Source organism: Papaver somniferum, chromosome 5 (genome assembly GCF_003573695.1).
Source record: "Papaver somniferum cultivar HN1 chromosome 5, ASM357369v1, whole genome shotgun sequence".
NCBI classification, from domain to species: Eukaryota; Viridiplantae; Streptophyta; class Magnoliopsida; order Ranunculales; family Papaveraceae; genus Papaver; species Papaver somniferum.
The window spans coordinates 202,162,254-202,177,294 of NC_039362.1; the positions used below are offsets into that span (position 1 = coordinate 202,162,254).

The following is a 15,041-nucleotide window of genomic DNA, read 5'->3' on the forward strand; positions in this document are numbered from 1 at the left end:
TCGTTGCGCTGCCAGTTACTTCTGATCGCAGACCCCAACGATTATTTTTTTTTTCACAAAGAAAAGTAGAGCTTAATGATCTCCACTGTACTAGACAATGAATTCTGTCCATAAGGTTGGTTTAGGGATATAATAATACAGTATGATCCACGTTTTATTAGGTGGAGAATAGTGCCCGGACCACTAAGTGCATATTGTTCCACCATCTTATATACTATCAGTTCTTCTCCAAAATGCGATGTGATCGACCTCCTATATAAATGTATATGTGCTAATACAAGTTCTTCACTAATTCTCTTATTTTCCCATTCCATTTGTAAAACAACTAATTAGTCCTTCTGTGGATGTGTATAGAAATTACAGCGAGTGATGATTTCAATCTTAGTCTTTTGTCTGTACCTCTCAAGATTTAGTGGGCTTCATGGGTTAAGTATGAATTATTATGGAACGAGGGGCCCAATGGTGGAAATGATGGTGAGGAATACAGTCAATAGAGCTTTAGATTCTGATCCATCTCTTGCAGCTGGTCTTCTCAGAATGCACTTCCATGACTGCTTCGTAGAGGTAGTTTAACTTGCACAACATACTCACGTTGTTTACATTTCATTTTGCTAAAAACCAAACACCTTGATTTTTCTGGCTACTAATCCTTATTAATCAATGTCATCCGTCAGGGTTGTGATGCATCGATTCTGCTTAACTCAACAAAAGATAACACAGCTGAAACAGACTCTCCCTCAAATTTGAGCCTGCTTGGCTATGAAATACTGACTTTCCGTTTACCTTAGGTAATGGACTTGGACAGAAAAGTTAGACGCGGCAGGGAGCGCCTAGCCCAGGAAGTTGAAGTTCCACCAGCTGCTCCAGTCTCTATGGAGAAATCTGAGCAGCTATCATTGCTGGAGGAGAAGATAAAGAAGCTTCTTGAGCAAGTGGAGACCCTTGGTGAAGCTGGCAAGGTGGATGAAGCTGAGGCACTCATGAGGAAGGTACTGCCTGGTTTATAAATTGCTCACTCTCATGTGTGCAGTATTTTTTGTTTTTCTTTAACAATCACAAGTAAAGTGAGCTATCTAACCTTTGGGGACTACTTCTTGCAGGTGGATTTGCTAAATGTCGAGAAGACATCCTTGACGCAACTGCCACAGAATGATAAGCTCTTGATTACGCAGGAGAAGAAGATGGCATTGTGTGAGATATGTGGTTCTTTTCTTGTAGCAAATGATGCGGCAGAAAGGACACAGTCACATGTGACCGGCAAGCAGCACATTGGTTATGGCATGGTCCGAGATTTCATTAGCGAGTACAAGGTAATTATTTGCAGTGATTCCTTTACATGTTGAAGTTGATTTTATTTTATTTTTTCAGTAGAAAGACATGGGGTAATGATTTGCAGGAGGCCAAGGAGAAAGCAAGGGAAGAAGAAAGACTAGCTAGGGAGAAAGAAGCTGATGAAAGGCGAAAGCAGAGGGAGAAGGAAATTGAGAATGGAAGTAAACGAAGCAACTCCCGTGAGAGTGATAGGTATCATGACCGTGAACGAGATCGAGGGCGAGATAGACACCGTGAACGAGACTGTGACAGGGAAAGGTCAACAGAATGGAGTGGCAGAGGTAGTAGGGATGGAGGAAGAGGGAGAGACTGGAATTATAACAACCGGAGAAATGGAAGAGATGCAGACAGGGGTCGGTACAATGACAGAAATGGAAAAAGGGATATCTCTCGTGAGAGGGGTTGGGACAGAAGCAGGTCCCGCTCTCCTGTTAGGCATGGTCACTAGAGGTCATCAAGGAGCTTAGTCGGGCCTATATTGAGGTCGGACTTTGTAATTAGATGACCAAGTTTGAACCTAAAAGAGGTAGACATTTTCTATCTCATACATCTAAATATTTTATTTTGTGAAGTTTCAAGTACGAATGTAGTCGGCAACACTTGATTTTGTTATCTCACACATCTGTTGAGACATTAGTCGGGCCTATACTTGAGGAAAAAGGGATTGAGGTAGGTCTATTTGTGCTGTCAACTTTAATTATTTTATGTAGGTATGAGTTGAGCTAAATAGTTTTGCATGGGTTCTTTATGGGCATACTTGTTGTGGAGCACTTATCTTGCCCAGTGTTGGTAACAAATGTCCCGAGTAACTAGACAGCAGGTGGTAGACTATGGTGCGTCAATAAGGCTGCTGCAGAGGGAGATGTTGGTTATTTCAAACTTTAGCAAGGTAACCCATAAATCTTGGCTTGTACACTGTTCGGATTCACATAGTGGGAATTTTGCACTTATCTAGCTGCAGTTTGATGTACTTCCAAATTTACTCCTGCTTGGTGGCAGTTGTCAATTTGCTACTCCAAACGAAACACTTGGAAATGCGTATCCCCACCCTACCCACACCCACACCTGACTGCGAGATGGTAGATAGACATTGCTGCTGATTACTGTGTTTTATTTTATTTTTTGAAGCGCGCTGAATACTTATTATATAAGCAATGTCATGCAGAACTTGTGGAGCTATGAGTTAGACCTCTGTTTTCAATGGTGTTTGTTTTGCAGTTTAACATGTCAGTTGTCTTCTTCGATTTTTCAGTCCACTATTTTTTATTTGTAAATCATTTACACAATATTTACTTTGTTCCACAAATGGAAGTCTACCGGGTGCCCTCTACTATGAGTTGCCATCAACCATTACTAACAATGGTCAACCCCTTTTTATGTAGATGGAAGACAGTAATATGTATATGTTAAATCAGTGTCCGTAAGTATCACTTAACTACGTGTCCAGTTTTCATGATTATGGCATTGTAGGCATCTCTGCCACATAATGTAACAACCTAAGAATATGATCCGTTGGTAATGACTTTCTGGGGCCTCTTTTAGCAATCTTGGAATGTTTGTATCAGTTTCTACTGGCAGGTTTTGTTGCTGACATTGAATCCCGATTCAAAAATGGCTGCTGAATTAGTTACGACGACTTCCATGTAGGGCCGCGCCGCAGGAGTTAAAACTTCATAAACTATGCACTGATACGGGAAGGAACCAGTTATTTAGTAAGGATGTTGGTGGTAAAAAGGTTGTTTTGGTCACCCCGTAGGCTTTCAGGAAATAAATGAAACTTGAAACATGGCAACTTGGGTATGTGGGTGTTGTTTGGACTGGGGAGTATGTACTTTGTATTTTGCTGAATAAAGGGACGTAGTACAACTTGCATCTTAATTTTTTGTTTTACTTTCTGTGACCTTTATTTGTTTTTTTATAATCCCCCCTTTCTAGCAACTCGGAACATCCATATTACACCTTTCAGGCCTCCAAATGACCCTGAATGGTCCTGTAGCATTGTCAAATCCTACATCATCATTACTAAAACAGGTAACACCAAAGCGGAGGCACATATTGTACTTGGTGGCTGTGGATCTCTAAGCTGTTTGGTGGTTTGATTTCAAAACCGTTGTAAGAAGATCACTTCAAAACTAGTGCATTTCACGCGTCTTATAATGGACAGTGTTTCCTGTCCATTTCCATATAGTGCAATGCATGTCTACAAGAGTAAACACCTGCCTAGTGGTATTTCATACAAATAAAGTATGATTAATTCAGATAGACTATTATGGTTAGTTAACTAATTAAGCTTTTCGATGTTTAGCTCTCGTTGCGCTGCCAGTTACTTCTGATCGCAGACCCCAACGATTATTTTTTTTTTCACAAAGAAAAGTAGAGCTTAATGATCTCCACTGTACTAGACAATGAATTCTGTCCATAAGGTTGGTTTAGGGATATAATAATACAGTATGATCCACGTTTTATTAGGTGGAGAATAGTGCCCGGACCACTAAGTGCATATTGTTCCACCATCTTATATACTATCAGTTCTTCTCCAAAATGCGATGTGATCGACCTCCTATATAAATGTATATGTGCTAATACAAGTTCTTCACTAATTCTCTTATTTTCCCATTCCATTTGTAAAACAACTAATTAGTCCTTCTGTGGATGTGTATAGAAATTACAGCGAGTGATGATTTCAATCTTAGTCTTTTGTCTGTACCTCTCAAGATTTAGTGGGCTTCATGGGTTAAGTATGAATTATTATGGAACGAGGGGCCCAATGGTGGAAATGATGGTGAGGAATACAGTCAATAGAGCTTTAGATTCTGATCCATCTCTTGCAGCTGGTCTTCTCAGAATGCACTTCCATGACTGCTTCGTAGAGGTAGTTTAACTTGCACAACATACTCACGTTGTTTACATTTCATTTTGCTAAAAACCAAACACCTTGATTTTTCTGGCTACTAATCCTTATTAATCAATGTCATCCGTCAGGGTTGTGATGCATCGATTCTGCTTAACTCAACAAAAGATAACACAGCTGAAACAGACTCTCCCTCAAATTTGAGCCTGCTTGGCTATGAAATACTGACTTTCCGTTTACCTTAGGTAATGGACTTGGACAGAAAAGTTAGACGCGGCAGGGAGCGCCTAGCCCAGGAAGTTGAAGTTCCACCAGCTGCTCCAGTCTCTATGGAGAAATCTGAGCAGCTATCATTGCTGGAGGAGAAGATAAAGAAGCTTCTTGAGCAAGTGGAGACCCTTGGTGAAGCTGGCAAGGTGGATGAAGCTGAGGCACTCATGAGGAAGGTACTGCCTGGTTTATAAATTGCTCACTCTCATGTGTGCAGTATTTTTTGTTTTTCTTTAACAATCACAAGTAAAGTGAGCTATCTAACCTTTGGGGACTACTTCTTGCAGGTGGATTTGCTAAATGTCGAGAAGACATCCTTGACGCAACTGCCACAGAATGATAAGCTCTTGATTACGCAGGAGAAGAAGATGGCATTGTGTGAGATATGTGGTTCTTTTCTTGTAGCAAATGATGCGGCAGAAAGGACACAGTCACATGTGACCGGCAAGCAGCACATTGGTTATGGCATGGTCCGAGATTTCATTAGCGAGTACAAGGTAATTATTTGCAGTGATTCCTTTACATGTTGAAGTTGATTTTATTTTATTTTTTCAGTAGAAAGACATGGGGTAATGATTTGCAGGAGGCCAAGGAGAAAGCAAGGGAAGAAGAAAGACTAGCTAGGGAGAAAGAAGCTGATGAAAGGCGAAAGCAGAGGGAGAAGGAAATTGAGAATGGAAGTAAACGAAGCAACTCCCGTGAGAGTGATAGGTATCATGACCGTGAACGAGATCGAGGGCGAGATAGACACCGTGAACGAGACTGTGACAGGGAAAGGTCAACAGAATGGAGTGGCAGAGGTAGTAGGGATGGAGGAAGAGGGAGAGACTGGAATTATAACAACCGGAGAAATGGAAGAGATGCAGACAGGGGTCGGTACAATGACAGAAATGGAAAAAGGGATATCTCTCGTGAGAGGGGTTGGGACAGAAGCAGGTCCCGCTCTCCTGTTAGGCATGGTCACTAGAGGTCATCAAGGAGCTTAGTCGGGCCTATATTGAGGTCGGACTTTGTAATTAGATGACCAAGTTTGAACCTAAAAGAGGTAGACATTTTCTATCTCATACATCTAAATATTTTATTTTGTGAAGTTTCAAGTACGAATGTAGTCGGCAACACTTGATTTTGTTATCTCACACATCTGTTGAGACATTAGTCGGGCCTATACTTGAGGAAAAAGGGATTGAGGTAGGTCTATTTGTGCTGTCAACTTTAATTATTTTATGTAGGTATGAGTTGAGCTAAATAGTTTTGCATGGGTTCTTTATGGGCATACTTGTTGTGGAGCACTTATCTTGCCCAGTGTTGGTAACAAATGTCCCGAGTAACTAGACAGCAGGTGGTAGACTATGGTGCGTCAATAAGGCTGCTGCAGAGGGAGATGTTGGTTATTTCAAACTTTAGCAAGGTAACCCATAAATCTTGGCTTGTACACTGTTCGGATTCACATAGTGGGAATTTTGCACTTATCTAGCTGCAGTTTGATGTACTTCCAAATTTACTCCTGCTTGGTGGCAGTTGTCAATTTGCTACTCCAAACGAAACACTTGGAAATGCGTATCCCCACCCTACCCACACCCACACCTGACTGCGAGATGGTAGATAGACATTGCTGCTGATTACTGTGTTTTATTTTATTTTTTGAAGCGCGCTGAATACTTATTATATAAGCAATGTCATGCAGAACTTGTGGAGCTATGAGTTAGACCTCTGTTTTCAATGGTGTTTGTTTTGCAGTTTAACATGTCAGTTGTCTTCTTCGATTTTTCAGTCCACTATTTTTTATTTGTAAATCATTTACACAATATTTACTTTGTTCCACAAATGGAAGTCTACCGGGTGCCCTCTACTATGAGTTGCCATCAACCATTACTAACAATGGTCAACCCCTTTTTATGTAGATGGAAGACAGTAATATGTATATGTTAAATCAGTGTCCGTAAGTATCACTTAACTACGTGTCCAGTTTTCATGATTATGGCATTGTAGGCATCTCTGCCACATAATGTAACAACCTAAGAATATGATCCGTTGGTAATGACTTTCTGGGGCCTCTTTTAGCAATCTTGGAATGTTTGTATCAGTTTCTACTGGCAGGTTTTGTTGCTGACATTGAATCCCGATTCAAAAATGGCTGCTGAATTAGTTACGACGACTTCCATGTAGGGCCGCGCCGCAGGAGTTAAAACTTCATAAACTATGCACTGATACGGGAAGGAACCAGTTATTTAGTAAGGATGTTGGTGGTAAAAAGGTTGTTTTGGTCACCCCGTAGGCTTTCAGGAAATAAATGAAACTTGAAACATGGCAACTTGGGTATGTGGGTGTTGTTTGGACTGGGGAGTATGTACTTTGTATTTTGCTGAATAAAGGGACGTAGTACAACTTGCATCTTAATTTTTTGTTTTACTTTCTGTGACCTTTATTTGTTTTTTTATAATCCCCCCTTTCTAGCAACTCGGAACATCCATATTACACCTTTCAGGCCTCCAAATGACCCTGAATGGTCCTGTAGCATTGTCAAATCCTACATCATCATTACTAAAACAGGTAACACCAAAGCGGAGGCACATATTGTACTTGGTGGCTGTGGATCTCTAAGCTGTTTGGTGGTTTGATTTCAAAACCGTTGTAAGAAGATCACTTCAAAACTAGTGCATTTCACGCGTCTTATAATGGACAGTGTTTCCTGTCCATTTCCATATAGTGCAATGCATGTCTACAAGAGTAAACACCTGCCTAGTGGTATTTCATACAAATAAAGTATGATTAATTCAGATAGACTATTATGGTTAGTTAACTAATTAAGCTTTTCGATGTTTAGCTCTCGTTGCGCTGCCAGTTACTTCTGATCGCAGACCCCAACGATTATTTTTTTTTTCACAAAGAAAAGTAGAGCTTAATGATCTCCACTGTACTAGACAATGAATTCTGTCCATAAGGTTGGTTTAGGGATATAATAATACAGTATGATCCACGTTTTATTAGGTGGAGAATAGTGCCCGGACCACTAAGTGCATATTGTTCCACCATCTTATATACTATCAGTTCTTCTCCAAAATGCGATGTGATCGACCTCCTATATAAATGTATATGTGCTAATACAAGTTCTTCACTAATTCTCTTATTTTCCCATTCCATTTGTAAAACAACTAATTAGTCCTTCTGTGGATGTGTATAGAAATTACAGCGAGTGATGATTTCAATCTTAGTCTTTTGTCTGTACCTCTCAAGATTTAGTGGGCTTCATGGGTTAAGTATGAATTATTATGGAACGAGGGGCCCAATGGTGGAAATGATGGTGAGGAATACAGTCAATAGAGCTTTAGATTCTGATCCATCTCTTGCAGCTGGTCTTCTCAGAATGCACTTCCATGACTGCTTCGTAGAGGTAGTTTAACTTGCACAACATACTCACGTTGTTTACATTTCATTTTGCTAAAAACCAAACACCTTGATTTTTCTGGCTACTAATCCTTATTAATCAATGTCATCCGTCAGGGTTGTGATGCATCGATTCTGCTTAACTCAACAAAAGATAACACAGCTGAAACAGACTCTCCCTCAAATTTGAGCCTGCTTGGCTATGAAATCATTGACGCCGCCAAGGATCTAATCGAAGGTCACTGCCCTGGAATTGTCTCGTGTGCGGATATTGTTGCTATGGCTGCTAGAGATGCAGTCCTCTGGGTATATAGATAAATTGCATCATCAGAGTTTGGTAATTATATTGTTCATGTTGCTTGTGTCTTCTAAATTAGCTTATGACATATAGCTTTGTTGCAAATATACTCCAGGCTGGGGGTCCTTTGTTTGACATACCTAAAGGAAGGAAAGATGGACGAAGGTCAAAGATAGAAGACACAAGAAATCTCCCTGCCCCAGTCTTGAATAGCTCAGAGCTCATTAGCATTTTCTCCAAGCATGGATTAAGTATTAAGGACATGGTTTCTTTATCAGGTAATTTAAACACCCAGAGTATATTTTAGGCATATCTTGATAACGTGGCGTGTGTTGTATTGTGCTCAAAAATTAAGTTTGCAGTGCTGTTCAATGTTTTATCTTCAAAAACTTGGCACGATACAATAGGAAGCACAAACCGTCATGCTATTTTAAGCGGAACTTTTATATGTTTAGTTTTGCAGATTAGTTTTACAATTTTCATGAGGAGTAATTCATTGAATGTTCGAGTATATACTATTTACAGGTGCACATACACTGGGTATTGCACGATGTTCTTCATTCAAGAAACGGTTAAAAGAATTCAACTCATCTCATGAAGTTGATCCCACTCTTGATTCAAGTTTTGCAAGTAAGTTGTCAAAAACATGCAACACAGGTGACGATACAGAGGTGCCTTTTCACGAAACAAGAAACTCTTTCGACAATTCTTATTTCACTGGCTTAAGAAGGAATACTGGTATTTTAAGCACAGATCAAATCTTGTATACAAGTCCAAGGACAAGAAGTATTGTAAATGCTTATGCTATGAACAACACTAGGTTTTTCTCCGATTTCCAGCAAGCCATGGTGAAGATGGGTCTTATGGATGTTAAAGAAGGTTCCGAAGGAGAAGTGCGTCAAAATTGTCAACGAATTAATTGATGATGATGCATAAAATCTTATTTTATTAAGCCAGAGAATGAAATGCAATTTATTTTAGTTATATAAGCTTAAGTTCAAAGAATTTTGCTTTGTGTAATTTTTTTGAATTAAATTCGTTTAAGGACGAAAATTAAATAAAACCACCTTTAAAGTATAGAAGAAATTGTCGATGTTGATATAATACATTCATAAAGTGGTGATAATATCAGTAATTTGAGTTCGAAATTAACTATTTGACGACAAGTAAAAATTCCACTTAAAACAGTTTTCGGATAACAAAAAAACTAATCCTTTTAACGTCACACAAAAATTACAATTAAAACATCTTCATAATCAAAAGTGAAAACACGATATTGTTTTTGAGTTTTGAGTGATAAAGAAGGCGTTTTCTCTATGCACAAAATCTTGGCAGAAGCTGAGTCTTGGCCAAATCAAAATCCTTTTGGCCGAAAATGCGCATTTGTTCTTGAAACCTGAGTTTTTGTACCTTATGAGATTTCACAGGGCCCCATGTCGATCTAGGACTCTAATTACATGTCGATCTCCTTAACTCCTAGTGACGCTTCCTTACGTCATGTTTTCCCCCTTAGATTTCGACTCGTCTGAATCTTATTGAAGTCACCTAATTCATCTGAATCTGACTCAACTATTCTTTCTTTTTTAGTTATAAAGATGGTTCACAACTTACCTGACCTTTTGGTTGAAATCCATTTACTTGCAAAAATAGGAGATAAAGTCTTTCCTTATCTCTCTTGGATTGACCAATACCTAGAATGGTTGTTTACCACCTCATTGCACTTGGCGGTAACCACTGTCTAATTCTCTTGACACCTTATAGGATGGAAAAATCTACCCATAAACCGTTTAGCTTCCAATAAGTCCTGGCCTAATCATCAACTTAGTTCAGCATAATTGGAATGGCTTAGTAATAGGATCCTCTGCCTATAGACTTGCTAAAACCTTGCAGAAAACCAAAGCTGTTTTGAGATACTGGAATTATAGTTGTTTCAAAAACGTTACTAAGATTGAAGTTCATTTGTGTCAGATGCTCTAAATCGGTGGACAAGGCTTTGATTATCTTTCTTATTAATATCAATGAAGAGAGACATGACATATTTATACACAGAAGACAAGACAGGCCTCGTTCAACATGAATTCCCCTTAACCAAGATTGAAAAATGACTAGAAGACACACACATGACTAACCTTAAAGTCTTTGTCAGAGCATCGGATATATGCCTAACCTTAAGAGGTTAAGCATCTACAAATTTCTAGACAACATGGAGTGCAATCTCCACATGTTTCCACATGTTGACTAGAAGAAAGATGGGTATCCCCCATATTATCACACCTCAAAAAAATGAGGGATGTTGGATAAAAAAATGAAGTTCGTGCAATAAAGGTTGAATCCAAAAAAGCTCAGAAGTTGCTTCTGCCGTAGATTTATACTCTGCTTCTGTGCTGGAAGAAACAAATTTTTGTTTCCTAGAACACCAAGAAATCAGATTAGGTCCCAATACAAAGGCATTCCACTAGTGGACCTTCTATCAATAAGATCACCACACCAATCTGCATCGCTGAACACCTGCAATGATAAAGATGATTATTTCATGAACTAAATGCGATGAGACATATTGCCATTCAAATATCTCAACAGTCTCTTGACAGAACTCTAGTCATTTATAGAAGGGTAGTGCATTTTCTGAAAAGCTTTTCCTACAACAAAATAAACGTTAGGTCTTGTGTGATATTTAAGTACTGGAAAACACCCAAAGTAGCTCTCTAGAGATGTGGATCATCAAATGCAGACGGATTTTGGGTGACGTGAGTGTTATGAAAAATAATGGGAGTACAGACTGGCTTTGCAATACATATTCGTTCTCAAGTAAAATGTGTATATATTGACGCTGGCTGCGAGCTCCGCTGTATGTAGTTTGAATGCTTAAGAAAAAGTGAAGTGGGACAAGATCCTTAATAGAAAATTCAGAACTCAAAGATGCACTTAAAGATTGAACAGATAATGCAGAACTACCAATCAGAATGATATTATCAACATAGATCATGACATAGAAAGATATAATAGAGGTGACCTTGTAAAAAAAGTATCAATCTAGGAGGAGACAAAACCTTGAGAAACTAAAAACTGACTTAGTTTCAAACCAGGCCTTAGAACCCTTCTTAAGATAATAACGAGACTATTTAAGAGCACAAAAATGACTTGGAAACTCCTTGTCTAATAATCCATGTGGTTTTCATTAAGAAAACCATAAAGAAATGCATTCTTCACGTCAAGTTTCCAAATAGTCCAGCCATTAGCTGCTAATATGGCCTTAAATCCATTTGCATTCCTCCTAACCCTGAAAATTCACTTACAACCCACAATATTCATGCCGGGTTTGTAAGGAACTGACTTCCATGTCTTATTTACTACAAAAGCATCAATCTCGTCACATATAGACTTCTTCAAATCTGGTTTCTTGTTAGCCTCAACAAAAGTAGCGTGAGTCTCTAAATCCTCGGAAGAAATAACACTATAAACCTTTGGTTTGAAGATACTATTCTTTCTTCTGATTAACATTGGATGAGAAACTGTTAGAGCGCTGCTCGGTCGAACTTGCAAGCGTTGTTATCTCAAGCTTATTTGTCAAGTTTAGGGATCCAAACTATAAGTCTTGATTTCTAGTCTACTTATAGTTATGTCTCGGATTAGGGTAGAATGTGTAGTTGAGCTTTAGACTTCACGACGTTCATCAATTGAAGACGAAGATCTACTAAAGAGAGCTTGGAGGAACTTCATCAACAAACATATGTGGAGACTAAAACTTATCTATCACTCAGAAGTCTATTCTAATCTATCTCCTATCGAGACTTTTTTTTTAAAGAAGCTAACCATGGCAATGGCACACTGAGAGCAATTTTATTAAAATCAAATAAAAAAGAAAGAAAGGAGGGGGGCTAGGCCTTACCTCCAACAAGGGAAGAAGAAAAACAAGAAAAAGAAATCAAACTACATATTTCAAAACGATACAACGGTAAAATAAATCTATCTATAAGAAGCACCCGTCTAATAAACTCTGGGGGATCGATCCACCAACGAGACTCAATCTGAGCACCATGTTTAGCCAAAAGATTTGCCACTGAATTACCTTCGCGGTACATATGAGTGCACATAAACTGGATAGAAGAAACAAAATTCAAACAGTTACTCCAGTGAGTATGCAATGACCAAGGCACCAAACTGGGATTGTCAATGGCCTGCAAGACAAAGGTTGAGTCGCACTCTAGCCAAAGTCTTCGAATTCCTTTAGATTGGGCTAATCTAAAAGCATGAATGGCACCCCAAAGCTCAGCTATGATAGAGTTGGTGACGCCAAGATTCTGAGCCAAGCAGCCTCTAGCCATGCTCCTAGAATCGCGAAACACCACTCCACAACCCGAAGGACCCGGATTACCAATGGAACAGCCGTCAATATTAGCCTTAATCCAGCCAGAAGATGGTGGTTGCCACTTGACCAGAATAGCTTTCGGCATCCTTGGAGGAGCTCTCTGAATATGCAAATAATCAAGAATTGGTTTGTCTGCAGAAGTATAAAAAGAAAACCCACCGCTATATTTTCCAGACTCAGCAATTAGACTTCTCAATCGAATAACAACTTGGTCTACAGGAATTAGACAATGATCAAACCTAAGTTTGTTGCGGCAAAACCAAATAAGCCAAATGCAACTGATCACCGCAACCCAAAGAAGATTCTTGGTTTGAGAGCATCCCGTAAACAGTCTAACGGAAGCAAGTAACGAGCTAATGGAATCGCAGTCCAATTGATAATGGAACACCTGCATAATCCAACTCCAAAGATGATTAGCGAACCTGCAATTGAAGAACAAATGAGTTTGAGTTTCATTACAATTTGGAGAAGGACATAAATTACAGCAGTTTGCTGTATCCACTCCCTGAACCTTCACATTGTCGTCTGTAGCAATCCTATTATGAAGCAACTTACAAACACTGCAAGCACGGCTAGGAGGAATTTTAATAGTCCATAAATCCTTAAAAGCAGGAGTTTCAGAAGATCTAGGTCTATGAAATTCATAGGCATCTTTCCTTGTAATGCAGCCTGTTTTACTAATAGACCACACTTGTTTATCAGCTTTATGTGGAGCAAAAGGTGTCTCCATTATCATCAGCTCAGGCATGTATGGAGAGAAGTACCATTTTTCTTCCTCAATAAAATCCGCAACAGTGTTGAGTAAGTTAGCATTATCCAGATTTAAAAAATCTGCAATGGAGGAATCCATATTGATACACCAAACATCATTCCAGAAGTCAATTTTGTTGCCGTCTCCAACCAACCAGATCAAGTTCTCCTGAATGATGCTCCATTTTTCCTTAAAACCATGCCAAACTGAATATTTCTTGTAAGCTGAACTCCTAAAACGAGCACGAATGAAAGTACCAAAATCTGACTCTTCAGTCATTATCTTTCATGTCATCTTCATTAGGGCTGCATTATTAAGACTTTGCATAGATTTAATGCCCAAACCTCCTTCGTTCTTAGGAAGACAAACCGTATCCCAAGCTACCGAGGTGTGATGAGTGGAGTTGATGTCACTAGTCCATACAAAATTACGAATCCACTGCTCAAGAGTTTTTATGCAAGAACTAGGCCACTTATAAACATGAAAGCTATATAAGGCAGAGCTCGCTATAACAGTTTTTACAAGCTCTACTCTGCCCATCATTGACAGAGACTTACCTTTCCAAGAAGCGAACTTGAGTTTGATTCTATCCAAGATATTCTTGAAATGACATTTTTTCGGCTTGCCTTGAAATATAGGAACTCCCAGATAACAAAAAGGAAGAGAACCCATCGGGATATTATAAGACGCAGCAATGGTGGAGGCTCTTTCTGTAATATGCTTACTAGAGTAAATTGTGCATTTTGCCGCACTGATATATTGACCTGAGTTATGACCATACTCTTCAAAAATAGCCATAATAGGCTGCACATCACGTTTAGTACCTCTACAGAATACCATAATATCACCCGCATAGAGTACATGAGAAGGAGCAACTGTACCTCTAGGAGATGCAATGTAGTGAACCAAACCTTGACTGAAAGCATTAGAAATTGCGCAACTTAAAAACATCTTCAGCCAGACAAAACAAAATGGGAGATAACGGATCGCCTTGACGAACTCCCCTTGTACAGCCAAAATAACCCATGACTTTGCCATTTACGAAAATAGACAGTCTAGCTGAGTGCAGAATAGTGCTGATCCAATCAACAAATTTCTCACAAAAGCCATAGTTCACCAGGGAAATAAGAAGAAAATCCCAGTTAAGAGTATCAAAAGCCTTGCAAATATCAAACTTAAGAGCAAGATTTCCCCCAAAAACTTTGTAATCCAACAAATTAATTGCTTCAGAAGTTATGCCAATACAGTCAAAAATGCTTCTATCCTTAAGAAAGGCTCTTTGTTGCGGAGAGATTATTCTAGAAGCTATAGGGCTAAGACGATTAGCCAAAATTTTACCAATGATTTTGAAATGGAAGTTTCCCAGCGCAATAGGACGAAACTTCTCAATGGTATCAGCGCCAGGCTCTTTGGGAATAATTTTAACATGGCTAGGATTAGCATTAGGAATAAGCCATCCATTCTGAAAGAAGAACTGCACAGAGTTAATCACATCTGCACCCACTATATCCCAAAAAGATGAAAAAAACACGCCAAGCCATCAGGGTCGGGAGCCCCATTAGCATTCATATCGTCAACAACAGCCTTAATTTCTAACGCATCAGGCATGGCCGTAAGATGGTTATTATCTGTCTGAGTTACAGACCTTTTAATATTTTTCGAAATGAAATCAGTAGAAGGATTCACAGTAGCGCCAGCATACATTTCTTGGAAATAAGACACCACATGATTAGAAACATCCTCATGAGAAACTAATAGATCACCATTAGATTTAAGATGAGTTAGT

General features: G+C 39.1%; 3 protein-coding genes across 5 annotated transcripts; all 3 read left to right on the plus strand.

Moving 5' to 3' along the window:
• The first annotated feature begins 278 nt into the window (after positions 1 to 278).
• Positions 279 to 2,662, plus strand: LOC113284323 (luc7-like protein 3). Of its 2 annotated transcripts, XR_003328089.1 has the most exons (5): positions 279 to 564; positions 675 to 989; positions 1,101 to 1,310; positions 1,397 to 1,858; positions 2,043 to 2,662. XR_003328089.1 is itself a non-coding variant. In XM_026533762.1 (4 exons), exons 2-4 carry the CDS (start codon positions 792 to 794, stop codon positions 1,778 to 1,780), a joined length of 792 nt encoding a protein of 263 aa, XP_026389547.1. In that variant the 5' UTR covers positions 279 to 564; positions 675 to 791; the 3' UTR covers positions 1,781 to 2,662. The 2 variants fall into 2 exon arrangements, 1 of the variants encoding a protein (XP_026389547.1); XM_026533762.1 differs by having other exon boundaries at positions 1,397 to 2,662.
• A 1,256-nt stretch (positions 2,663 to 3,918) lies between these two features.
• Positions 3,919 to 6,302, plus strand: LOC113284324 (luc7-like protein 3). 2 transcript variants are annotated; one of them, XR_003328090.1, is made up of 5 exons: positions 3,919 to 4,204; positions 4,315 to 4,629; positions 4,741 to 4,950; positions 5,037 to 5,498; positions 5,683 to 6,302. XR_003328090.1 is itself a non-coding variant. In XM_026533763.1 (4 exons), the coding sequence occupies exons 2-4, from the start codon at positions 4,432 to 4,434 to the stop codon at positions 5,418 to 5,420; spliced, it is 792 nt and encodes a 263-aa protein (XP_026389548.1). In that variant the 5' UTR covers positions 3,919 to 4,204; positions 4,315 to 4,431; the 3' UTR covers positions 5,421 to 6,302. The 2 variants fall into 2 exon arrangements, 1 of the variants encoding a protein (XP_026389548.1); XM_026533763.1 differs by having other exon boundaries at positions 5,037 to 6,302.
• Positions 6,303 to 7,279: 977 nt separating this feature from the next.
• On the plus strand, positions 7,280 to 9,193 carry LOC113278465 (peroxidase 47-like). The gene is made up of 4 exons (XM_026527292.1): positions 7,280 to 7,844; positions 7,955 to 8,143; positions 8,251 to 8,413; positions 8,661 to 9,193. The coding sequence occupies exons 1-4, from the start codon at positions 7,650 to 7,652 to the stop codon at positions 9,056 to 9,058; spliced, it is 945 nt and encodes a 314-aa protein (XP_026383077.1). The 5' UTR covers positions 7,280 to 7,649; the 3' UTR covers positions 9,059 to 9,193.
• The last annotated feature ends 5,848 nt before the right edge of the window (positions 9,194 to 15,041 follow it).

Excerpts from the sequence above, each read along its gene's own strand:
- LOC113284324 (XM_026533763.1), top strand. The coding sequence starts at position 4,432 with ATGGACTTGGACAGAAAAGTTAGACGCGGCAGGGAGCGCCTAGCCCAG. Across the intron at positions 4,630-4,740 it reads CTGAGGCACTCATGAGGAAG|GTGGATTTGCTAAATGTCGA; the intron begins GTACTGCCTGGT and ends TACTTCTTGCAG. Across the intron at positions 4,951-5,036 it reads ATTTCATTAGCGAGTACAAG|GAGGCCAAGGAGAAAGCAAG; the intron begins GTAATTATTTGC and ends AATGATTTGCAG.
- LOC113278465 (XM_026527292.1), top strand. The coding sequence starts at position 7,650 with ATGATTTCAATCTTAGTCTTTTGTCTGTACCTCTCAAGATTTAGTGGG. Across the intron at positions 7,845-7,954 it reads TCCATGACTGCTTCGTAGAG|GGTTGTGATGCATCGATTCT; the intron begins GTAGTTTAACTT and ends GTCATCCGTCAG. Across the intron at positions 8,414-8,660 it reads GGACATGGTTTCTTTATCAG|GTGCACATACACTGGGTATT; the intron begins GTAATTTAAACA and ends TACTATTTACAG.
- LOC113284323 (XM_026533762.1), top strand. The coding sequence starts at position 792 with ATGGACTTGGACAGAAAAGTTAGACGCGGCAGGGAGCGCCTAGCCCAG. Across the intron at positions 990-1,100 it reads CTGAGGCACTCATGAGGAAG|GTGGATTTGCTAAATGTCGA; the intron begins GTACTGCCTGGT and ends TACTTCTTGCAG. Across the intron at positions 1,311-1,396 it reads ATTTCATTAGCGAGTACAAG|GAGGCCAAGGAGAAAGCAAG; the intron begins GTAATTATTTGC and ends AATGATTTGCAG.